Genomic DNA, 27,279 nt, shown 5'->3' on the forward strand with positions numbered 1-27,279 from the left:
ACAACACACGGGTCAAACAACCCTACATATCCACAGATCGTTGAAATACGGAGATAATTTTGATAAGCAAGATTCTTTCGCATAATCATAGATCTTCTTTTGTAACAGTATTGCGTTTAGTTACAGCAGTAGCAGTTACTAATATTTGGGATGTGATCATAGTCATAGTAAATATTCGTTATTTGTACAATACTTTTATTTCTGTGTATAAGCATTTATGCTTTGAAAAGGTCATTTTTTTCTTCTTTTTGTCCTTCTTCTTCTCCTTCTTATGTTCATTATTATTATTAGTAGTAGTTGTAACAGTATTAGAAGTAGAATTAGTAGTAGGCCTATTAATAGTAATGGAAGTAGTAGTATTACTAGTAGTAGTAGTGGAAGTGGTACTACTACTATACTACTACTACTACTACTACTACTACTACTACTACTTTCAATATACGGATCATTATCATTATTCTCCTTCTCCTTCTAGTCAAGGGAGTGTCGTTGTAGATGCAATGATCATGGTCTCAGGTGATATTGCAATGTCTTTATTTACGGGTAATCCAAACACTACATCAGCTACAGACCTTCAACTGATATTAGCTAACCAGGTGTCTGCTGCCACCAACGAAGCTGTCATGACATCTCTTTCCAATAATGCTGTACTTGGATCTTCAGATGTAACCGTTGAAGTCCAAAGTGGTAATATTTGTTTCTAATCATTTCTTTTTTTAGTTTAAAGGTACTATCTCCAATTTGCAGGCCTAAAAGAATGAAAAGGTTGAATTCCAACGGCATTTAAGAAGATAATAGGCCTACCAAGGCTTGAAAATGTCTTTTTTGTGGGAAAATAACGACCGTGAGTTATTGGATCGAACTTAGCGAGCTCGTTGTGTTTTAGTTTGTATTGGCGTGTATCGTTCATTTATGAATATTTACGCCGAATTTAAGTTGCATCCACAAAATTAAATGGAAGCAGAAAAGAGAAGGGGAATCAAATCGACGCTGTTTAATTTTTTCGCATTTTGCGGAGATTCCAGACAGGCGTTCGTTAATTAAATAGTCTGATTTTCAGACCCTTGTACCGAATGGTCGTACGTTTTGTACTGCACAAAGATTCAATCAGTTTGTTTTCGGCCACTACAAGAAGTGTGTTATTGTTATAAACAAATGCTCATGTACCCTTCACAGCTCATTTCACGTATTTTATTCCCAAAGAAAAGAAAGTCAGTCAGTCACTCAATAGTGTCTGACAGTGAAGTCTAGAAGGTAAACGGGTTTTCTTGCATAACTTAAATACTAGGACACTGCTTATGTTTACATTTCAGGGATAGGACATACATGACATATTCCTAATTCCTACAAAGTTCTACAGAATTTGATGTTGACTGCAAAAGGGACATAGTATCTATAAGAGTCGATTTGTATATTTGTTAATGCATACATTTGTAAATACTGGCTGTTAATTGTTTTTATCACTGTTAATTATTATGATCCTCGTATATTTACGATAAATTACCACGATCCGACATAAATAAATGTAATACATGTACATCAATGACAACCAATTTGTCGGTATTTTTTTCGCTTTTGATTTTACATAAATGGATCACAGACCTCTGTTTGGAGGGAGCAGCAAAAAAATGGCGTCATGTGCTGCACAAAGATTCAATCAGTTTAATTTTGGCCATTACAAGTAGTGGGTTATTGATGTAGACAAGTTCTCATGTACCCAGTGGCGGATCAAAGGAGGAGGCCCAGGCCCCCTCCCCTGGGAAAAAAAAGGTACAAACATGTTAATTTTACCTTTATTTGGAGACGGGCCACCTCCCCTGGTGCTCAAGGGGTGGGGGGATGCGATTTTCAAATTTTCGAGGGCCAAAAAAAAAAGTTAGTGCTCACTCACTCTTTTTTCGACAAATAACCACGTTCCGCCATAAATTAGTGCAATACATGTAACTCAATGACTACCAGATTGTCGGTATTTAATTTGCTCATGATTTTATATAAATACATCACAAACCTTATTTCGGAGGGAGCAGCAAAAAAAGGCTTCATTCCAAGAAAAAAATATTGAATTATCAATCAATAAAAAAGCTATCTCTTTCTTCTGTTTACAGTGGGTGTTCCGATAAATGTCAATGGCGTGTCTCTACCAAAAGATGTGAAGCCAGGTGTGTATAATTGTATTTTGTTATATGTTTGTTAATCTGTTTGTCTTACGTTAATAATGCCTTATCACCAAAAGGGTTCCCCATCCCTCTTGCGGCTATATGCAATGCCTCTGTGCGTGTGTATGCGCGTGTCAGGTGCGGATCTAGCTTTTTTCTCAGGGGGGGGGGTACCCAATGACGATGCGGAGCATCGTCCCGAGCCGCGAAGTATCCCACTCCCTGGGATGACTTCTAGTTGCTGTATTCATGCTATGATCCGTGCGTGCGATACGAGCGACTGTAGATCGGAAGTGCACACAATAGACGTCATGTTATACTCTGCATGATTGTAGTATGGACGGCCGTTTGTGCCACATCACGCGTCATCACGCTAGCTGTTAGGGACTTTTAAATTCTGCACGACGAGAACGTGGACTGCCCTTTTAAGGCAATGTGACGTCACTGCCAGTGCCTTAATGATAGTTTTTGTTTTCGTTTTTGTTTTCTCCACCAGGACCGCCTTGTGAAGAAGGATTGTTTCGCTGCAATGACGGTACATGCTTCGATGAATCGCTTAGGTGTAATTACATCGATGAATGTGAAATGGGGGAGGATGAGCTTAACTGTGGTAAGTCACAACCAGCCCTTAGCCACAACAACACCCCCCCCCCCCAAAAAAAAAAAAAAAAAAAAATGTGGCATTACATCCCCGAACTCCTTCAATTTTCCGACTATAAAGCCACTATCTGACATCTATTTCTCCCTTCTTTCATGTTGTTCACATTTTTCAAATTAATTTATGATATACGAAATAAGCGTGAACCTCTATTTCAGCATGTCATAATATCTCGAGTATGAGCATCTCCCCACCCCCCCCCCCCCTCAAATTTTTCAACAAGATACTCCGCCCATTATTAGGTTGTGTTAGAACGCTTCCTTTAGCACCGTCCAATCTATCATGACTTGATACTTTTATTTATTTTTAATGGGAAAGTAAATTAGACAAAAATAGTTGCCTGTATTCCTTTTAGACATTTTTGCAAATGTTGAATAAATGTCTTAATCGGTATTCGAACACGGGCCCCTAGTTCAAAATACCTGTGCCTTGACCACTAGGCCACGTAGATGCGAAGTGTCATGTGTGACACCAGATTCAACTGGTCGACAGATTGACGAATCTTCGACCTTTCTTTATTAACTCCTTTGTCGGACGTACGTATGTGAGTTATTAAAAATGACAGGCCGCATGCCTTAAGCTGTATCCTGGCGAAAGTAACATGCATGCATAAGTTAGAGAAGTAAGAATGACTGGGGTAGAATGATTATAAATAACGATGAGGACATGATAAATACAACGTCTATAACTCCTGTCAAATATGTAGATATGTGTATATATAACCTTACATGGTATATTAACAGGACATCTATATTTAACCCCAAATGGTACAGGATATCATAAAAACTGGTATATTACCATAGCCCTATCCATAACCCTAACCCTAAATTCAAAACAATATAACTAATCAAACTATTAAAAATGATATCGTTAGTGATATTCGTTTGTCTCGCAATATATGGTCAATACGGGATCTAAGAGATCACGACGTTTCGTGCGCGGCTGCAACACTTCATCAGGTGATTCAATTAATGTAAGCAGGGGTGTTTTACGGGCGGACCGCCAGTCAATTAATTCGATCAATAATTGGAACAATAACGCACAAGGCCTATTGGCCGACGCACAAGGATACTCAACCAATCGGCAGGCCGCTGGCTCGGCTCGCCTGCTGGACGGAAACAAAAGCGTGCTCAACCAATCAACGGGCCGCTGGCTCTTTATCATTATTGCTATTGTTGTTGTTTTTATTTTTATTATTATCATTTATCATCCATGCTGTTGTTGTTAATCATATTGAATATGTTTGGCTTGCAGGGGATTGTACTGTGCATGAGTTTGAGTGTCCTGGTCGTCAGTGCATCCCAAAGACCTTCAGATGTAACTTCTTTAGTGACTGTTTGTTGGGTGTTGATGACGAGCTCAACTGTGGAACGCCACAAAATACAGGTATGCTGATAAGCCCTATGTCTTTGAACCTGTCATTTGACTCAAAATCGACCAAGATGTTCTGTTATAATTCGTCTAATGCTTTATATGATGATTCAATTTAATTAAATTAAATTTATTGATTTCATAAATACAAAGATATAATATATAATACAAACATCGTGCCTGGGAAATCGCAATTAAAAGCCAGTGGCTTGCAATAAAACAGGTATTCCCGTTACAGGGTAACATGTTTTCTCTCATATTCCTTATGCTTTATCTGATATCATTCCTTTTAATGCTAAATATATTACTCATTGCAGATATAGTTTCGAAAATAATATCGCTAGTTACATTCGTTTGTCTCGCAATGTATGGTCACTAAGGGAGCGTGTTTTATACTCTATGGGTGGACCGGGTGGACCGGCGGTCAAATAATTGAAACAATAACGGACAAGGCCTATTGGTCGAAGCACACGGGTGCTTAACCAATCAACGGGCCGCTGGCTCGATGTGGGCCGGCTGGACGGGAAGTGTCATGGCGGCGTATCTTACGCATCCAAAATTCGGGGATATCGATCCTGTTGTCTCTGTTGAAATTATTGGGATTGAGACGTATATTGATAGCTTCTTTAAATATCCGTGTGTACCAATGTCGTTCTTGGGAAAGGCATTGAACCCCGCCCTAGTCTGGCTGATGCTGGTTATCCCAAGCATGTTCGGCTACGGCTGAGTTGTCAGTTCGGCGGAGCCTGACGTCCCTCTTATGCTCAGTGATTCTTTCTGATATCGGACGGGCAGTTTCACCGATGTAGGATCTATCATATCCTATACTGTGTTGAGGAATGGGATCCTTGGGCGTGTTAGTTGTTGACGTGTAGCAGCGGCACTCGAAACGTCGTGATCTTTTAGATCCCGTGTTGACCATACATTGTAAGACAAACGAATGTCACTAGCGATATTATTTTCGATATTATTCCTTTTATTCGAAAGAATAAATAAGTGTGCTACGAATCCCATGATGAACTCAACTTTGGAACACCCCAACATACAGTTATGATGGGAGCACCAACATGTACAATTTGACTTGAAATTCACAATGATTTCTTTAACATGCCTTTCATGCTTGATTTGATATTATTCCTCTTATTCTAAAGAAAAAATAAATGTGCTACAAATCTCATCACAAATCGAGCAAGAACAAACAACGTCGTTTTCACGAGAAATGGCCCTGTCATTTTGACCTTGCAAAAACATGGGTTCTCGTGTCTGCACACTCATTCAGTTTACACGCTGTTCAGGAACAGGCTAGGTGATATTTTTAATCCAAAATAAATGTGGAAAAAATAAATAATCGAATAGATGAATAAACAAAAATAAACAAGAGAGGGAGAAAAGGCAAATTCTATAACAAATTTTATATCATAGTCCAATGTCATGGAAAGAAGGAGGAAATCACCTTATTTGATATATGTCTTTCCTATCAACCTAGAATATATCTTCTTAAACGGAAACACCACAATGTTGATGTCGCCGAATTTCCCTGATGACTACCCGACGAACACATACACAGTGACCCATGTTTCAACGGTTCCAGGGAAGGTGATTAACGTGACGTTCAACACACTTGAGCTCAGCCTCTTGTCATACCTCACCTTTGGCAACGGCACAGATACGCATGACTTCGGTCAGATCTTGGAGGTCTACACACACAAGACGTCATTCCCATCGAGTATCCTATCAAGCGGTCACGAGCTCTTCATAGAGTTCTTTTCGAACATCCACGTGGGCACACAAGGATATGATATCACCCTTGAGGCAGTCGACCAGCCACCTGGTGAGCCTTTCTCGTTCAAATGGGAGTGGGTGTAGACGTAATTCTTGATTGTTTTCAGATGATTTGGGATACATCAGGGCCCCGTCTACAAACAAAGAGTTGATATCAATCGTAACTTATTTGCGATTGATATCAATCGTAACTATGTACATAAGAGATAGGAGACTGCAAACTTGCGAATGATTGAAGTACTTACGATTGATTTGGATCGATCGTAACTCTTTGTAAGACGGGGCCCAGATCTTACTTTGTTTTGTTTTGCTTTGTTTTTTGTAATTTTTTGTTGTTGCAATGTTGTATATATATATATTTTGCAATCGTAAACAATATTCAGATCAGGTATAAACCGATGACTTATAACAGCTGTTCCCTGTAAGGAGAGTCTCTTTTTGGCCAATCAAATTTGTTTGCTGCTGCTCAGATGATGTTATGTGTAACAAATCTAGGGTGACCGTTGAATTCCACGCGTGTTTCGCTGTCTGCCCTTTGTCCGCACACAGACCACTCCCCAGCAAATGTGCACAATTTATCTGCGTTATAGATTTATAGAACCTCAATTTCAAAGGATTGTTAACCCTTCTTATCAAGTTATTCTTCAGATGCCTGGGACAGAAGTGAAATTCTCTGAATGAAAATAAAGCATAGGTTACATTAGGCATTGAAAGATGAACTACTAATTACCATTTCCATGTGAACAAGTTTATAAGTCTTTTTTTTTCTTTAAATTTGTTGCTCTAGAAAATTATGTTCTTAAAAGCTTATTTTATGAAATTTTCCTATTGCGATGTTCCAGATTCCTGCCACAATCAATTTGAAACTCCTTCTTCTCCTTCTCCTTCGTCTGTGCCGTCTTTTTCTTTTTCTTCTTCTTTTACTTCTTCACCTATCGTCATGTACACCTAATATAAAACCAAATCAGGCCCCAAAACCCCAACCCCATTAATAGCGGTAGCGATCAATCTCCTGGAAATTCTGTGGATTTATTCTAGTTATAGTCTGGTCAAGATATGGTTTGACCCCCAAAAATTGCAACAAAAGGTTTTTCATCGGTTTCTAGTCGTATTCGACCTCAGGAATAACATACTAAAAGTATACCAAAATCGAAGATTCGGAAAGCTGTTTTTTCAAGATGGCGTCCAAGATGATCGCCGATACCTAAAAATGGCCATAAATCACTTATTATCCATCCTAGAGACATAATGTTGGTGTTTATCCCATGGTTTCGGGGGTCAGAGAATCCATTGAGACAAGTAAGAATGGTTTGTGATATTCTACGAAACCCCCAAATCCAAGATGGCGTCCAAAATGGCCGCCATAACATAAAAAATGGCCATAAGTCACTTATACCCATCCTAGAGACATAATTGGGGTGACAATGCTATGGTTTTCGGGGTCATAGAATCCATTAGGATAAATTAGAACGTTAAGCATGTGGATCAGGAAACCCCAAAATCCAAGATGGCGTCCAAAATGGCCGCCATAACATCAAAATGGCCATAAGTCACTTATTATCCATCCGAGAGACATAATTGGGGTGTTTATTCTATGGTTTTCGGGGTCGTAGAATCCATTAGGGTAAGTAAGAACGTTAAGCAGTTGTTCAGGAAACCATGAAACCCAATATGGCGTCCAAAGGGCCACAAAACCACTATGATTTCTCAATAGAGGGCGCACTTTATAAACAGGAAATTAACTTATAATGTTTCTCTCTCACCTTTATGGTGTCACCTCCCCCCCCCCCCCCCCCCCCCTAGAAAAGGGGTCAATTCAACTTTTGACAGGTCATTGTCAACACTGGGGGAGGGGAGTGACAATGACAAAGTAACAACTTAATAATATTATCTAGACACACATTCATAATACCCACCCACTATACGATTTAAAATGTTAAAACCTTGTGTTGTTCATGTCATCTTATAGCGAATACACATTCAGATCTTCATGTACCTTCATGTTGATGAGGAGTGTACTTGAGTAAGAATAAATCATCTTCTGCCTCATTCTATGGATTGTGGCATACATCAAGTTGGCAAGGTCCACACACACACACACACACTGTTACATGGTAGTCCGTAACATATGCATGTAGAGCGAAGTATGCTACAAGCAGCACAGCCCGCCCCCCCCCCCCCCCCCCCACTCAATGTTATTTGATGTTATGCTCGTTCCCTCTTTTTGAAAGGCACCCCCTATTTGAGGACTGCCAATATTTCCGAACCCCCCATTTCGCGGGCTTTTCCTGCCTTGGAGACCCCCCTAAATCAGGAAAAATGCTCAATGTACCCCCCTAAATTCGGAATAATTTCTCAGGAGTCCAAAGAGATGAGAGAAAAAAGAAAAAACACCCCCTTTTTAAAGAAATCTCCGGGTGAAAAGTCAAATACACCCCTTTTTTTTACAATTCTCGGGCCGGACTTTGTTGCACGAAAAGTACGCCCTTTACTGGACATTTTGGCAACACGCATGCGGTCATTCCGACCTCTGAGTGGGGGGGGGGGGGGCAGCACAGTAGTTGCAATGAATCAACTTAAGAAGATTAGTAGGTACAGCCTCCGTAATCAACATCACTGGAACCGGTTGAATGTTCTCTGATTTCCAGCCCCAGTCTGTCACGTCCATGTATTACAATTCACTCTCCACCATGCCACGACTTGGTAGTATGTTCTGAGGGAGTGGAATTTGATGGAGGCTGGCGTAGGAGGGAGTCGCATTGTCAATTTTCTTGTCGAACAAGTTGTATCGTGATGATGGAAGTGAGTCATTACAGCAGCAACCAACATGAAAGACATTGCTTTGATACCAAGTTCCTCTATAAGTTCCTTTGGCTGACTTGGAAGAAGGAAAGTACTAGCACTGGATTTTTAAGTGGGGCTGCATTTCACAAGCTTCTGGAAGACTGCTCTCTTTCCGATTCCGAATGTCCTGGAAGTCGAATCGCAACCAGTGTATAGGCATATCGAAAAAGTAGTTGTGAGCATAGATTTATTACCCAGGTCCACTTTCAACTGCTCAATGTTATACACCTTCGGAGCCTTGGCTGCATTGTCAGACCGGAAGTATAGTACCCTGTTATCTATATCCGCGTAATGCAAGAGTAACACCAATATGTCAGTGCCTTCTCAAATCAGAGTAGTAGACTGACGACGAGAAAAATCGAATACAGCTTTTTTAATAGCAAAATGTGTATCTGCATCCCCGGATACATTGATGACGGAGCAGTTACCCTTTCTCAGTTCCTCACTAATGAGATTTATGAGTCCCTGCTTATTGCAGTCTCTTGATAAAAGCTCATCCTTCTTGCCTGAGAATACTGTGTCTGCATTGAATCTGACAACTGGATGGGCATTCTGCCCACGTCGATGGTGTGTACTATCATTAATTGACAGCCCTCCACCAAAGCCGTCAAAAACTACATTTGCAGAACCATATCGTGGGGGGGGGGGTTGTCAAATCTGCATAGGATCGTACTATTGTGGCATAGCTGTCTCCTGTCTTCTATGGAATCCGATGTACCAAGGAACCATCATCAAGAGCATACTGTTCTGAGTCCTTTCACGGCTTCACTCGACACTTTACTGCATGATAAGTTATAGCATGAGCTAGCTGAGGCTTCTTAGCCCTCCGAAAGACATTCCTAGCCTCTAAAAGTGCAGATAGGAACTGACTGAGCTCAAAGCCGAACACCTCTGCTACTTAAAATTCCCTTGTTTTTTAAACTACCAGGAACCGTTGAAGCAGCAAAGCAAATCAGCATTTATGATTTGTTCAGGTACAATTGTTACTTTCGAAATCTCTTCCAAATTCGTAGCTTTGTCTTTCCTTTTGAACGAGACTATGAAAACAGCATATTGGAAGGCCGCTGAGCTAAACTCATCGATGCACCCCAGAATAGCACACTAAACGGGGTTGACTTGCAATTAGGTTGCTTCCAGACCTTCATGATTTTGCTGGAAGCAATCGGTACCGTGATGAAAGGAACTGGACTTCGCAAAATCCTTGGAACAGATAGCAGGGAACTATACTTCCACTCTTATAATGCAGCCAAGGCCCCGAAGGTGTAGAACTGTAAGCAGTTGGAAGTGGACCTGGGTACGGAATCTGTGCTCACAACTACTTTTTCTGGATGCCTACACCGATTGCGATTCGACTTCCCGGATATTTGGAATAGGAAAAAATAGAAGCTTGTGAAATGCAACCTTACTTTGGAATCCTGTGCTGGTACTTTCCTTCTACCAAGTCAGCCAAAGTAACTAACTTAGAGGAACTTGGTATCAAAGCAATGTCTGTCATGTTTGGTGACAGCTGTAATGACTCAGTTGCATCATTACGATACAACTTGTTCGTCAAGAAAATTGCCAATGCAACTTCCTCCTACGCCAGCCTCCACCAAATTCACTCCTTCAGAACATACTACCAAGCCCGGGTAGGGGGGGGGGAGTATTTGGTTTGGCCGGGGGTGTGCCGGTCAAGTCTCGGAACCCCTTTTTTTGTTTAGGGGTTATTTTTCTTGAATTGAAGCCCATTTTTCACTATTTTCACAATGCAAAAACCCGAAAAAATTTTGAAATTTTGAAAAACACAGACTCATGTTTAGGGATATTTTTGTTAAAAATGGGACCCATCTTTTGGGATTTGGGGTGAAAAAGTGACCCATTAGAGCGGCACACTCCCTTATTTCTTAATATGTGAGTACCCCCCCCCCCCCCAGGCTACCAAGTCATGGCATGGAAATTGAGAAGACATGGACGACACAGACTGGGGCTGGAAATTAGAGGTCAATCATCTGGTTCCACTGATGTCAAATACGGAGGCTGCACCTAGTAATGTTCTTAATTTGATTCATTGCGACTTCTGTACTGCCTGTAGCACACTTCGCTATACCTGCAGAGGTTAAGGACTATGAATATGACTATAAGGTATAATGAATATGTGTCTAGATATTATTATTAACTTGTTACTTTGGCATTGTCACTCCCCCCCCCCCCTCCCCCTCGGTCCACTTCCTCAGTGTTGACAATGACCTGTCAATAGTTGAATTCACCTTTTTTCTGGGGGGGGGGGGGGGTGTGACGCCATAAGGGTGAGAGATAAAATGATAAATTATAAGTTAATTTCCTGTTCAAGAAGTGCGCCCTCTATTGAGAAATCATAGTGGTTTTGTGGCCTTTTGGACGCCATGTTGGATTTCGTGGTTTCCTGAACCACTGCTTAAAGTTCTAACTTATCCTAATGGATTCTATGACCCCGAAAACCATAGCATAGACACCCCAATTACGTCTCTCGAATGGATAATAAGTGACTTATGACAAATGTTATGTTATGGCGGCCATTTTGGACGCCATCTTGGATTTGGGGGCTTCGTAGACCATCACAAACCATTCTTACTTGTCTCAATGGATTCACTGACCCCCGAAACCATGGGATAGACACCAAAATGATGTCTCAATGATGGATAATAAGTGATTTATGGACATTTTTAGGTATCGGCTGCCATCTTGGACGCCATCTTGAAAAAACAGATTTCTGAACCTTCGATTTTGGTATACTTTTACTATGTTATTCCTGAGGTCAAATACTACCAGAAACCGTTGAAAAACCTTTAGTTGCAATTTTTTGGGGGTTGGGGTGTTTTTTACCGTATATTGACCCGACTATTACTGCAATTCAGGGTCGCCCGGCCATGGACATGCAGACCTGGAAAGTCATGGAAATACGTTCTTCTGGAAAATGATGGAAATTGATCATGTATTTATTAGATTTGGGGTTTGCAGGTAAACATCCATTGGTCTTAAAGGTCAATTTTCATGAAATTCTGTTTATAGCCACAATGTTTGTAATGTACATGTCTCATCAAGACATTCCTAAACAAATATCCAACAGTGTATGTGATTGCTTTGATACATTATTTACATGGTTACAACAGGTTACAAATATATTATTCTCCTTTTTGTACTTATTTTCAGATGGGACATTCCTTCCGTGCGCTGATGATCAGTTCCAATGTGAGGGTGATGGGAAATGCATACCATTAAGCTTTCGTTGTGATATGTTCCAAGATTGCGGAGATAACAGCGATGAAAGCAACTGTGAAGGTAGTGTATAATGTCTTTAATTTCCGTAGAGACAAAGGGGCAGTTTATGTTCAAGGGGAAGAGCATACCTGCTAACCCTTAGGAAATATCCGGAATATTCTGATTTTTCAAAATTCTGATTATGTGTATATGTGTGTGTTTGTGTGTGTGAAAAAGCCTAATTAAGCTTGTTTTATCATGTGCTGTAATTTGAGAGTACACATATTGCGTGGGTTGAATGGCTGCATGATCGAGCACCGATGTTGTATTTGCTTTTACAGATTGTAGGCCTACAGATTTACCGCGTATTGCCATTTACACTGCCACAGCATGTGCAAACTCCCGTTATGTGTACAGATTTCTTATTTTCGAAGGCATACCGTGCAAAAAATTCTTACTTTTTATTTTCAAATATTGGCGGGTATGGAAGAGTTACTGCAGTTATACTGCAGAGTTTTTTGCTCTTAGAAAAATATAGTGTCATTGTTTTGTGTGGATGTTGAAAACGATGATATACAGATAGTGATGATGATATGGTAGTATTAGTGATGAAGGTGTTGATGCTGGTGATGACAAAAAAGGTGATGATGATGTTGATGTTAGTACTTGTTGACAAAGATGATGACTATCGTGATGTCGATGATGTGGGTGATGGTTATGATGATGATACAGCTAGATAACGATGATGTTGATGATCATGATGATGATTTTTAATGACGATGGTGTGATGGTAAATATGCTCCTATAAATAGTTTTTTTTAAACAGGATTAATGTAATAAATGCATCTGTTTGGATTTGATCTCTTTTCTACAGAGCAATTATGTGGGCCTGACCAATTTCTGTGTGAACTTAGTGGCGATTGTATACGACAGGTTTGGGTATGCGACGGTTCTTCTGACTGTCTTTATCGAGAAGATGAAGAAGACTGTGGTAAGTAGTACTGGTAGATTATTATCTCCTTTTCTACCTTTATTGTGTGTTTGTGTGGTGTGCTGTGCAATATTGCGAACACAAGCTACATGTATCAGTACTTCATGTATCAACAATACTAATAATGACGTAGTCTACATGCCAGACTGTAATTTGACACTTCAAAACGATGCCATAAAGTCTTGAGCAGATCCCGACTCTGTCAGTCTCTGGCTGTGTCAATAAGAGTTACAGTCCAGAGCCGGTATTCAATTCAATAGTTAAATTTGAAATGTGAGTATTTTACTTGGTCTTCGGCTTAGGTAGAATACTTAGCCAATTTTGCTATTCAATACACGCGTTTACGGTTACAAGAGTGCGCATGCGCAGACATGGGCACCATTTTAATTTACGAGTAAAAATAGTTGTTTACTCGTAATTTAAAATGGCACACATGTCAATATGATGTGAGCGCACAGCACAGGCAGTCGTGCAACCATGAATGCGCATCTGAAAACATTGATGACGCGATGTTTACTCTCAAATTAAAATGGCGCCCTTAACCGTAAAGGGGTGTATTCGAAATTGTTCGCTAAGTATTTTACCCTAAATTTAAGAAAGCTCCCTACTAGACTTAAGCCAATTATTTTGAGGTCTTGATTGGCAGGCATATGGTTTTCTAACGCAGTATTATAACATGCTCACAATTATATCAGCGTGTATTTATTGCGACGCATTAATTGCGCATTACTTTTGATTGACCGTGTGATGTCACAATGCATTTCAGTAAGTATTTTACTTAGATTTCGTCTTAAGCTACGGTCACAAAGATTCGTACGAACGATGCGTTCTTACGAATCTCCCTGTGATTCCATTGTCTTTCCGAATTGCCATTGTCTGAAAATCGTTCAGACGGCGTTCGTAGCAGTTCGTAATGGCATTTGTGACCGAGGCTTTACGCATGTAAATGTCGAAAATGCGATTTTAATACGAGATAGGTAAAGTTCTTAGCTTAGTAATTTATTGACATTTCTTTATTATTCTAAGTATTGAGTTGAATACCACCCCAGGGCCAATGGATGGAGTTGGGTATCTGAATATAGTCTCCTAGCTCAGAGCCTCCGCTATGCATTATGACCCACTGACAAGGTAGGGTTTGTAGATGCAAACTACAGCTGACGGGTGACGTAAAACGTAATTCTTTCTTCGATCATCATCGGAACAGAATTATCATGGTTTGAGTCTTACCTAGTGGGAAGAAACCAATGTGTGTCATACAAGGGCATTAGAAGTAATTTCCTCCCAGTTCATTCTGGGGTACCGCAGGGTTCAATTTTGGGCCCGCTACTATTTTGTAATGACATATGTGATCTAGCTAGCCTTGCATTCAAATACTAATATTTCTTTGTACGCAGATGACACTGCCATTTTCTCCTATGGTTATGGAGTACAAGCTGTTCAAACCCAGTTAGAAAACGACATACTAGTTTTATGTGAATGGATGAATGAAAATGGACTAGTTGTTAACACAGACAAAACTAAAGTTATGTTATTTTCAAGTCGAAGGAAGAAGAATCCAGTCAAACTACAGATAAAAATGGATGGTAAACTTATAGAAAATGTAACGAAATTTAAATATCTGGGTGTTATTGTAAATCAGAACTTAGATTGGTCTTCCCATGTCAATGATGTTTTTAAAAGGATTATGAACTCGCTTATATGTATGCGGAGGATTAAGCACTGTTTGATAAAACGTGAATTTACTAATTTATACTATTGTTATTAATTATTTGTATTATTAATTCTTCCTCACATTGATTATTGTTCAACTGTTTGGGGATCACTGAAAAATACAGATTTAAAGCGACTACAGAAATGTAAAAACAAATATTGTCGTTTAGTATTAGATGCAGATTAGTATACGCCTGTACAATCTATGTTAAATTCTTTAAGGTTGCAGTCCATCAAACACAGATTGGAATACAATTATCAAGTACTAATGTATACAATCCTGAATAATCTTGCTCCTGTTTATCTAAAACAAGCTCTACCTCAAAGTGCTAACCCGTATCCCACGAGATCAGTTTCAATGCATCAATTGTAGCTTGCCGCTTGCCAACCCCAGAACCGATTAAAAAAACAGACCTTCTCGTACACAGCAGCAAAGTTGTTCAACTCACTACCCATACTTAACCAAATGTTCCGCCTCACTACCTATTTTTAAACGAAATGTCCGTGAAATTCAAGTGACTTAAATGACTGAAGTATTCCTACCACCCTCTCACTCTCTCTCTCTCTCTCTCTCTCTCTTTCGTTTACTCTCTCTCTCCTCTTCCATTTTCATCTAATTTCCTATTTGTACGACATGTTTTATAGTTTGTTTATATTAGGTTTTTGTTGTATATTTTGTGTATTTTTATGTGTATTGTAAGATATTTGAAATGTAAATTGTTTGTTACAGCAGGGCTCCCTCAAATCAGGCCTTGTGGCTTGAATGGGACCACCCTGATTTTATAAAGAAGACATGAATAAATAAATTAATTAATCGGTAGAAAGATCTTAATATTAATCCTTGTCCACAATCAGTAGATAAATTGGTAAAATATAATATCTGCGGACTGTAAGGAAAGAACCCATTTTCAACTCACATTATCAACAGATAATTCTCGCTATCGCCAGTACGTCAAAATTGCCCGCATGTATAGCCTCTTGAGCATTATATTTTCTTCTAACATGTATTTTGTAATGTTATGATATAATTATGTGTATGTGTATTTCATATTTGGGTTTTATTTGTCGAACGGCCCTTTTGAGTCAGGGCTAAGAAAACCGATTATGAAAAAAATATAAGTGCTCAAGTTTAATTCAGATCACATCTAAGTATTTTACTTTAGTAAGCCAACTTATTACTTTAATAATAAGTTACCTTCTTACTGAGTATCATTGTGACTTCATTTACACAATCCAAACTTATGCACAATAAAGGTTTTGCATTTAACCCTAAAAAAGCCGGGTTATTTGAGGTCTTAATACGGCCCTCCCCCCCCCCCCCTTAAGATCTCGGCCTTGAAACGGCCGATCGCCGCATATTTATGATAAATTATGCAAATAAGGTCATAAATTCACCTTTGTACCCATAAATCATATATTTTTTTTTATATTTAAGCATTCTTTTTCACTTCATGTATTCGTTAGACCATTTGAAACAATAATGCGACCAAAAAAATGGAAGAGCTAGGTTATCCCTTATGTTTTCTCTTGTTTTGATAATTTCTTATGTATTTCCTTGTTTTTGTCGTTTTATTTCATTTCTAACTACAATTCAACTATTTTGACTCCCAAAACAAACACCTAAACTTTAAACAAGCCACAGTAACCAATGTTTTATCTCTTTTTAGGAAAAATGCCATTTCCATAATGTTTGTACACAAATCAAGAAAATTAGCAATTTTCGGGCTGACATGCAAAGACAAAGGTCGCGTGACTTTGTAACTGTGCGTCCGATTTTCAAAAAAAAAATGTTTTAAAAGAGGCGCAAGACTAGAAAGAAAAAAGTCAGCGAGCGGCGGGCGCCATCCGTATGCGTTCCCGAACAATCAGAAAAATCGCGGGGAGGGGGGCCTTGTTAGGGTTAAGGCACGCTGATATACATGTAACTGTGCGCAGGTTATAATAAATGCGTATGACACAATATACCTGCCAATCAAGGCCTTCAAAATAATTGGCTTCAGCCAGCAAGGGAGCTGTCTTAAACTTGGAGTAAAATACTTTGCCAAAAGCTTCAACTTAGCTTGACTAAGTATTTTACCGAAGCCAAAACCGAGTCATATTTTTTTAGATAAGTATTACATTGAATATCGGCCCTGGGTTTATTTTTCACTTTGTCACAAACTTGTTCAAATTTTTCACTAACGATAATATTTTCGATACTATATAAGAGTATAAATGACCTTTAAACCTTAACATTATCTTACTTCTCTCTTTTTAGTATTCAGACATGACCTTTAAACCTTGACATTATCTTACTTCTCTATCTTTCAGTATTCAGACATGACGTTCAAACCTTGACATTATCTTACTTTTCCATCTTTCAGTACTCAGACATGCCCTTTGAACCTTAACATTATCTTACTTCTCTCTCTTTTAGTATTCAGACATGACCTTTAAACCTTGACATTATCTTACTTCTCTCTCTTTTAGTATTCAGACATGACCTTTAAACCTTGACATTATTTTACTTTTCTATCTTTTAGTATTCAGACATGACCTTTAAACCTTGACATTATCTTACTTTTCTATCTTTCAGTATTCAGACATGCCCTTTGAACCTTGACATGATCTTACTATTCTATCTTTCAGTATTCAGACATGACCTTTAAACCTTGAAATTATCTTACTTCTCTCTCTTTCAGTATTCAGACATGACCTTTAAACCTTGACATTATCTTACTTCTCTCTCTTTCATTATTCAGACATGACCTTTAAACCTTGACATTATCTTACTTCTCTCTCTTTTAGTATTCAGACATGACCTTTAAACATTGACATTATCTTACTTTTCTATCTTTTAGTATTCAGACATGACCTTAAACCTTGACATTATCTTACTTTTCTCTCTTTCAGTAATCAGACATGACCTTTAAACCTTGACATGATCTTACTATTCTATCTTTCAGTATTCAGACATGACCTTTAAACCTTGACATTATCTTACTTCTCTCTCTTTCAGTATTCAGACATGACCTTTAAACCTTGAAATTATCTTACTTCTCTCTCTTTCAGTATTCAGACATGACCTTTAAACCTTGACATTATCTTACTTTTCTATCTTTTAGTATTCAGACATGACCTTTAAACTTTGACATTATCTTACTTTTCTATCTTTTAGTATTCAGACATGACCTTTAAACCTTGACATTATCTTACTTCTCTATCTTTCATTATTCAGACATGACCTTTAAACCTTGACATGATCTTACTTCTCTGTCTGTTAGTATTTAGACATGACTTTTAAACCTTGACATTATCTTACTACTCTATCTTTTAGTATTCAGACATGACCTTTAAACCTTGACATTATCTTTCTCTCTCTCTTTCAGTATTTAGACATATGACATTTCAACTTTGACACTGTCTTACTACTCTCTCTATCCTTATTCAGACATGACTTTTGCACCATGTGATGAAGATCAGTTCCAGTGTCCTAGTGATGGGGAATGCATTCCTGCCAGATCGGTATGTGATCTCATCAATGATTGTGGATTCGGTGGCGATGAACTCAACTGCCAACCCCAAGGAGGTGAGTCCTGTCCTATCTTGAGTTGGGATCGATCCTAGATCGAAAGTCCTCTGATCAGTTGCAAAATTACAGGATATTTATGCATGTACTTGGGCCTTTTTTCATAAAACTTGTTATCAATAAAAAGTTACAATAACTGTTATAAGCTACTGAAATCGTGGCATATTTTGTTTGGCTGAAAGCAAATTTATCAAGGATATTTAGTATTTGTTATCGATAAAAAGTTTTATGTGTTTTTTATCAACATCATTGGGATCAATAAAGAGTGACCAAGGAACCAACTGAAGCAAGCGGTTTAGATGATCGAAGTCACCTTGTTGATAAAGCATAAAGTTACGAAGAACATCTCTAGTGGTTATCCCCGACTTATTAGTCACGATCCGAAAATGAAAGGCGAAATGGTCACTAGGCGTTGGATTAGGACACACACGTAGTAATAGTAGTAGTAGTAGTAGTAGTAGTAGTAGTAGTAGTAGTAATAGGGACTTTTAGACTCTGCACGACGAGAACGTGGACTGCCCTTTTAAGGCAATGTGAAGTCCTTTTAAGGCACTGGCAGTGACGTCACATTGCCTTAAAAGGGCAGTCCACGTTCTCGTCGTGCATAATCTAAAAGTCCCTATTGTCATATCATAAAATAACTATTTATATTTTCAGGTACTTGTCATCCTGATCAGTTCACATGTAACGATGGACAGTGCATCCCTGGGCCTCACCAATGTGACGCCTTTACTGACTGTTCGGATGGAAGCGATGAAGCAGGATGTCGTAAGTAAAGTCCTCTGCATGCTCTCTAATCTGACTATTATCAAGTTCTTAAAGAAATTGTAGTGACATTACATAGAGATATTACATTAAAACTTGTAATGTGAAGAGAGTAGAAGAAGGTATCTAGAGGAGAACAGAAAGAGCCATGATACAGAAGATGAGTGTGTGGTGTGAAACTGTCCGATAGAAAGTACACTAGTGAGTTCATGGAAAGGTTGGGTCTGGAAGAGACTGTAAAGAGAAATAGATCGAGATGGATGCGTGTTGTGTTTAGAAGGGAAGATGATGAACCTGTGACAAAAAGAGTGGGATCTGGAAGTGGATGGCATAAGAGGGTAAAGGAAGATCAAAGATTTAATAGAAAAATATGTTGAACAAAGAAAGCATTAAGGTTGTTGAGGAGGATGCTCTAGACAAGAAGAAGTGCAGAGAGGGGGTGTCATCACGCTGCGAAATTCAGTAACCCCGTGCAAGACGGAAAATGCTAACTTTTATAAAGGATGATGATATTATGAAGATGATGAAGCATTTAAAAGCTTCTTTGCTTGGGATTCAAAAGACCATATGATTGATATTTGAACAGCAGGACATTGTGAGCCTGTCAGAATGCCAAGTCGGCTTTACTGGTAGTCTTGCGACTAATCTGACATCACAACTGTATCTCAGCTTAGGTTGATTTTGGGTACATACACCAGATTGCTTTAATTGACTTTAGCCTCATACACTCATGTGTGTATGGACAATTTATCTTTATTTTCCACAAAAATAATCTCCCTATGCCACTTAGTATTTATCATATATACCAAAGGCATCAAGACTATTTAACTGTTTCCAGTGCTAGATCTATACCAGTGTTAAACGGGTTTTCATTGAGCTAATCAAGACCATAAATTGGTAATATTCTAAAGCCAGATTATGTTTCACCAACTCAACCTATCGTCGATTGGTGACTATGCAGAGGGTCAAAGAAAGCAAGTAGTATGCATATTTTTAATGCAAATTACAAGTTTAATACTGTTGATATAAAATTACCATTTGTTTCGTGTAAAACAGAATCACTCCATGACACTTTTCTTGTTTTATTTTTCGTAATCCCTTGTAGCTTTCCAATGCCAATCTAGCTTCCAATTTGCCTGTTACAATAGCTCACAGTGTGTCTCCCAGCCTCAAGTCTGTAACTACATACCTGACTGTGCCATGGGCGAAGACGAGGTCGACTGCGGTAAGAATCTTTATCTAACTATAGGCTTTCCATTCAAGAAAACGATTGAAGATGCATAGGAGCCTTTCCGATAATTCCTAGTTGTATAATACAGGAATAGCCTTTTGATAAACGGGCTCGAGTTGTGACGTCAGAAACGAGAGTTTTACTTTAAGTATTTTGTTTTGGTCGGAAAGGGGCGTTTGGAGGGTGCAAACCTATTTCAATTTCTTGAGATTTGTTTCAATACTGGGAGTCGTCCCGATTTAATCCAAACAAAATCAGCATATGCCAAAGTTGTCGAACTACTGTTAGGGTGAACCAAGAGTCGAAATAAAACCACAGACTTTAGCCTTACTCAGAATAAAGGAGTTCTGTCTCGTAACAAGGCTAAAGTATTGTGTTTTTCTTTTCGACTCTTGGTTTAAGCTAACGATACCAAACAAGCCTAAATCCAGTGACCGGGGTATTAATATTTGTAAATACGGTATACATGTATATTTAAATGACAACTTAGATGTAGTAAGCATTATGTAAACATGCAGAATATGATTATTAACTAGTATTCATGCGTAAAGTAAGTCATCTGATGATCAATTATGCGATGAAGGTTTCTGGATTTGTTCAAATGGCCGGGGTTTATAATAATATTAGAAATGATTCATTAATGATCAATCAATCAATCATTCCTAACAGGTCCATGCGATGATGGTTTCTTGACTTGTTCAAATGGGGCCTGTGTACCAGAGTACTGGAAGTGTGACGGATTTTATGACTGCGTTGACGGTGGTGACGAAGTCGACTGCGGTACCGTCGGAACTATCTGTAAGTTAGAAGAGCTAGATATACATCTATTGACATGGCACTACAATGTCCATTGACAAGACATTGATAGACATTTGCACACTCCACCCTACTGCAGTAGATGGAGATATGATAGGAATTTATTCCTGGAATGCTTTTAGCGCCTGAGGGTAGCTGGGCAAATACTGGAGTAATGATGGTACTTTTTAGGTGCCTTGAGCAGCCCCTGGGATGGATATATGTCCAATATATAAATGTAGCTATTATCATTATTAGTAAGAGCAAAATCGAAATCCGATTCAACTTTCCACTGTGACACTTGCACCTGTTTAGGTCATATCAAAGTAAACGCTTATTAATTGCTCTTTCAAACATTTTTGCCTCCATAATAGTAATGATAATATAGAGATATCGCCTGCTTTGAGAGGTCTGGCTGGTTTTAGTGGCTGGCGCGAGTTCCCGAGAGCATATAAAGCAGCCAGACCTCGAATATTAAAGCAGTCGATATGACTTTTATATGGCGAATTAAAACAAAAATCTACCAAGAATTTTTACCTCAGCCTTTTATTGAGTAAAGATTGGTTAAAACATCACAGACAATCTGATACACTGTCTGTTTATCTTCAATGGGAAAATGACTGAAATGTTCGATCAGTTGGGAATCGCAGACAAGAATCACTGTATGGTGTCCGCGCTCACTCAAAGAACATTTTAACACGTAAACCAATGGGGATCGCAGGATGATTAGAGCACAAATTAAAGACTATTAAGTTAAGGGCGGGTACGGGGGCACTTTTTAAAAAAATGACTTGTAGGCAGGGCATGGCTTAAAATCATGACTCCAATTTCGACCAATCAGATGGCTGGATTTCTTAAGTAAGGTATATAATGTAGAGATATCGACTGCTTTGAGAGGCCTGGATGTTTTATATGCTCAAGGGAACGCGCGCGCATCCTGCCATGACCCTGAGGCGCGCCTGGGTGGGCGGCGCGCCGAGGGGTCATGGCAGGATGTGCTAGTTCCCGAATATTAAAGCAGTCAATATCTCTTTTATATGTGGAAATGAAACAAAGTCTACCAAGAATTCTTACCTTATCCGTTTATTGAGTAAAGATATGTTTATCACGAAAATCTGAGAAACTGACTGTTTATCTTCGCTTGAAAAATAACTGACACTTTCAATCATTTGGGAATCGCAGACAAAAAGCACTGTATGGTGTCCGCCCTCGCACAAAGAAAATTTTAACACGTTAACCAATGGAGTCTGAGCACAATTGATTTATGCGGGCTGTTGCCCGGGACAACGGATATCACTCATGAACTATTGACTACATGTTCGCCTTTTTGCGGGAATATCCAAAATCACCACTGCAAATTCGACCAATCAGATGGCTAGATTTTCAAAGAGAGGTATATGATAAGTGTTATAATGGCAATAGTAATAGTAATAAAAACGATGAGAATTATAAAACTAAGAATATAGTAGCAATGTCATAAGTAATTTTAATTAATTATCCCTACTCTGCATGATTGTATCTACAGATAACCTCAATTTAGGCCAGAACGAAGTACAGGAAATCACTTCCCCAGGTTACCCAATGCGTTATGAAGCTGGCTGCTATGTCGGGTGGCAAGTCAATGTTCCTTCTGGACTTTACGTCCGCTTGCTATTCCTGACATTTGACATTACCATTTTTTCCTTTGTAACCATGGGAACCGGCCTTGACCACAGTGATCAGGACACACTGGTGTCCAACTACCACTTTCGCCATGTTCCAAGACAACGTGTCATCCCTAGCAACCAGACATGGATTGAATTTCACTGCGGACCTTTCGGTGGACAAGGTTTCCGGATCGAGGTTTCGGCAATCAATCCAGACAGTAAGTGCCTTATAAGCCATTCTTTAGATACCATCTGCGCATGCGCATGTAGAGATGAAGGTCATATATACAACTTGTAAGAACCCACTGAGACAGAAATCCTGGATATGGGCTCATCAACTTTTGTAATCAATATTTATTCATAAGATAAGATAAGATATTAATTTGTCTTCCTTTCAAATTGGTGGGTACATAAATAAGCAACAAGATAAACATGGTGGGAGTATATATTTGTGACTACCTAAGAATACATTAAGAAAAAGTTGGTATAAGAAACAAGAAGTGTACAAAAATTGGGAGACTAGTGGGCGAGACGGGAGAAAAGAGAGAATTAGGATATGACAAATAATAAAAGACAACAGCACAGCACACAATGGGGACAGCACACAATGGGCACAAGACAACAGGAGGGGGGGATAGAAGGCTGACAATATGAAAATATGCAGTAAGACACATAATATCAAGAAGAAGACATTTACATTTATAGTAATACATAATAGATCTAGCTAGGCACTAATGGTACATTCTATGATACCCAGGTGGAAGTATTCTTTCAAAAGGAGGAGACAACATCTATTCATGAAGTACCTCTATCACTTGTAGAGTGATTTTTCTCAAATATGCAGAGTGGGACTTCTCCACATATGAACGATCAGTGGATCATTAAACTTAAAAGACAATCCAATCTTTGTAAATGTGTCATGAAAGTGTAAACACATGTAGAAGAAAATGTAAAGAAATATCGTAAATATAGTTTTTTCCCCTAAACCTCTTCTCCCTTTAGGCACTACTCAAAATATATCACCGTATCACGGATAATATATTATTATTAAATGCTCTAAAAAGAATAGAACCTCTTGATGAATTCAATTTGAGCAAAATGCAATTTTAGTTACTGGAGTGCGGAAACCAATGGGAGAGGAGTTCATCAATACATCAGTGACATTATCTATTCAGTTAATTTGAAATTCCCTTATTTTATTTTTTTAGTTATTGCAACTTTAAAGTTGTCAGTGAAAAAATATAATGGAATTCAATATACTTGAAAGTGTATATGTACCCGCAAATGGCTCATTAATGGGCCATTCTTTGCGTTGATGAATAGATGATTTAGATACCACTCTCATTCGCCAATCAATTTTACCTTGCTGGTTTCAAATTGGTTCAGTTTAATGATCCCAGGGTCTAGCCGTCATTACAAAAGTGGTATCAGATAAAAGGGGATACAAATTATTTCTTTTCAATAATGTACAGTCATACCTGCTTTGGTGACCACCTGTCTACAAAGACCACATTTTTGTATTTCCCTTGGGCGGTAGCTATAGACAGGTTTAACTGTATTACAATAAGTCTACTTTGTTATGTAACGATGCTAAAGAAAGTTGAGATTCATTTTCGTTAACTCTTTAAATGCCACACAAATATCTCCATGTCCCACATAGTATTTATTTTCATTTCAAGATTGAAGATATTTCATTTAACCATAACCATAAAAAGATCCAAACAACAATACAAAATACAGAATTGAATATTGAAATGGCCAAAAGAAAAGCGAATGCTTGTAAGGAATGGCCCTGAAAAAGAGAGAAACAACAAAACAACATTTATTATGGGATAGGTCTCCAAACGCTTCAAGTTTTAAGGGTTTCCAGTGCAAAATGAATCCTTTACGGTTAAAAAAAGAGTTATTTTGTGCAAGCTTCCAGATTTGGCAAATGAGCGAGCGTACAGAGAGGCGAAGAAAGCAACCTATGTGTTACGAAACGCAGTGTATTATATTTTTTTCGTCCCTTATTACACCAACAGACTACATCCACCCAACATGCAGGAGCGACCAGTATCAGTGCATGGATGATTATTGTATAGAGACCTTTGACCTTTGCAACGGAGCAAAGGACTGCTTGGGAGGGGAAGACGAGGATCATAACTGTACTACTTTTGACCATAGTAAGTATATGTATTACCAGGGAGTTGGACTTAAACATTATGGAGAGCCATTTGTAGCCTTCAAGTAAAATATATTCAAAAGCAAGAATTCAAGTATCTTAGACTTTTCATAAATTCCACATCAAGAACATAAAATATCCTTCATATTAGAAAATGTAACTGATTTGAATCAACATTTTATGCCTTTTAAAGTAACTTTTACAAAATATTTTCAAAGATGCTAACAGCTTTCCATAAATGTAAAGTCCAACTTAGAGATAAATTAAACTTCGAATCTTTGTTTTAAAAAAGTTTACACAAATAGAGTCATATCAAACAGTTCACCTTTGACCTATATTTAGTGTTAAAACTGGACAATCCAACACTGGGGATGATTATCGTAGAATATAGTAGAGTCACTTATTGATAAAAGGTGAAGGGATCCAGTTCAAATTTACTAATTCCATTTTCTTTTCTTCTTTTTTTTTTTTTTTTTTTTTTGTTTTGCTGTGCACTAGAAATTAATAGGCCCGAATTCATAAAGGAGGTTTAAATTTAAAGAGAAGAATGAGTTCTGGGAAGAGGTGAAAAAATAATTTGTGAGCGTTGTCATTGTTATTATGCAAGTGTGGAAGAACATCAAATAAAAAATGTTCCCTAAAATGCATGGCTCTTCAAATGCCTTAATATTCTAAATATGGCTTGTAACATCATAAAAATCGGGACTGATTTTTATGCCACATGTTCGTGTAGTCCCATATACACCTTTTTGTGTACAGTGCTTGTACTTTTACCAAGACTGGGCCAAATTTCTTATCATTATGATGATTCCGGAACCTTGAAGCACACACCAATACTTATATATAGATGATCAATCTTTTCTGATCGATTCCACAACGTTTCTTTCACAATGCAATCGCATGACCAGAATTCAACTTTATATTTAACCCATGGTTTAAATTTTCATTTACATAACCCATGGTCTAAAATTTGCTCAAAGTAAGCATGACACAGCCAGATGTCATATATTAGACGCTCGCAGGGCAAGGTACGATTATTTTTTCGCAAATGTTTACACCATTGGTTAAATGAGGGTTTAAACCATGGGTTACTCCTTTGTGAATTCGGGCCATTGTGTTCATGTTTTACTGTGTTGACATTTTCTTAACAACGTACCTTCTATCTCTTTCAATATTTCAGACGAATGTGGCACACATGAGAACGAGTTCTTCTGCGAAGCTGGCAACTTCTGCATCCATGCGGATTTCAGGTGTGATAGTTTCGTTGATTGCCCCTTCGGAACTGATGAACTTGACTGCGGTAAGTATTTAGGGAAGGCAAATTTATTCTACTTTGCGTTCTACCGCGGCCGGAACGCCTACTTATCTCTTAATCCCCCGTTCCAAGACCCGTATATATGCTGGTTCCTTGCACGCGCCTATTGTGTCCATGCTTTGTCTGATGCGCAATAGAGCAGACAGCCGGCGTTGCATAGAGTAAAGAAGCCCACCCGTTCGCTAGGCTCGCTGCAATCAACTTATGCTGACAAGCTAGACTGTGGTAAGTACTGTAAAGCCAGAAGCATTCACGTCATGAAACATTGGATATTTGGAATCAAGAGCAATTTTCACGGTAAATAACTTTATAACTTGCAAATAATATGGAGTTTTACAATGGTTGTGATACGGTTATTGTTAGGCCATTAAAAAATATATACATGTTTAGCGTCTCCGTCCGCTTCCTTTTGGGGGCCGCCTCCTTTTTTTCTTTTTTTTCTTCAATATTTTTTTCATTTAAAAAAAAAAAAAAAAAAATCCCGGCGGTGATCTTGAAAAATAGCCCGTCTGTCAGGGAAATGTACCGAGAGGCCATTTTGAAGAAGAAAAAAAAAAGGGCCTCCTTCCTATTTTTCAAAAAGGCAGGACGCTAAACATGTTGTTGTTGTTTTTTTTTTTTCCTTATGATCTTTATGATGACATACGTTGAAGTGTAATACACTTGACATTGTTTATCTGAAACACAGAGCTCACTGAATACTCGTAGGAACTATGCTGAGTGCAGTTGCCATTTACTTGTATTTACAAGTTTTACCGAGGCATATCTGAATAAGCCTTAGTTAATTACTTTTTTAACTGAAAGGACAAAGAAAACAACGGTACTAATGAAAAGCTGTTATGATAGTAATTGTAAATTTATATTGTGCAATGAATATGTTATATTCAACTGCAGATATCAATATGAATACAATTTTCGCTGGAAAGGTGATGAGTTTTTATAGAATTTTGTGAAGATATTCTTAAAGGATACATGCATATCTTATCGAGCTAGGGAGAGAGATTGTTCCAAAGTTCGGGCATGGAACTTGCAAAATCACAATCTCCTAGAGAAATCTTTGTCTTAAA

At 38.4% G+C, this 27,279-nt stretch overlaps 1 protein-coding gene across 1 annotated transcript in view; it reads left to right on the plus strand.

Annotated features, from left to right (window-relative positions):
• LOC579855 (low-density lipoprotein receptor-related protein 2) overlaps positions 1 to 27,279 on the plus strand; it is a 57,301-nt gene that overhangs the window by 14,411 nt on the left and 15,611 nt on the right. The window contains exons 7-20 of the mRNA XM_030977822.1: positions 476 to 687; positions 2,106 to 2,159; positions 2,653 to 2,766; positions 4,069 to 4,200; positions 5,672 to 6,016; positions 11,980 to 12,108; positions 12,902 to 13,018; positions 18,159 to 18,296; positions 18,954 to 19,064; positions 20,167 to 20,286; positions 20,962 to 21,090; positions 22,613 to 22,951; positions 24,758 to 24,898; positions 26,078 to 26,197. Coding sequence (XP_030833682.1) covers positions 476 to 687; positions 2,106 to 2,159; positions 2,653 to 2,766; positions 4,069 to 4,200; positions 5,672 to 6,016; positions 11,980 to 12,108; positions 12,902 to 13,018; positions 18,159 to 18,296; positions 18,954 to 19,064; positions 20,167 to 20,286; positions 20,962 to 21,090; positions 22,613 to 22,951; positions 24,758 to 24,898; positions 26,078 to 26,197 — 2,201 coding nt within the window. The remainder of the gene's footprint in view (positions 1 to 475; positions 688 to 2,105; positions 2,160 to 2,652; positions 2,767 to 4,068; positions 4,201 to 5,671; positions 6,017 to 11,979; positions 12,109 to 12,901; positions 13,019 to 18,158; positions 18,297 to 18,953; positions 19,065 to 20,166; positions 20,287 to 20,961; positions 21,091 to 22,612; positions 22,952 to 24,757; positions 24,899 to 26,077; positions 26,198 to 27,279) is intronic.

This window comes from Strongylocentrotus purpuratus, unplaced genomic scaffold, assembly GCF_000002235.5.
Source record: "Strongylocentrotus purpuratus isolate Spur 01 unplaced genomic scaffold, Spur_5.0 spur5_scaffold_1, whole genome shotgun sequence".
NCBI lineage: Eukaryota > Metazoa > Echinodermata > Echinoidea > Camarodonta > Strongylocentrotidae > Strongylocentrotus > Strongylocentrotus purpuratus.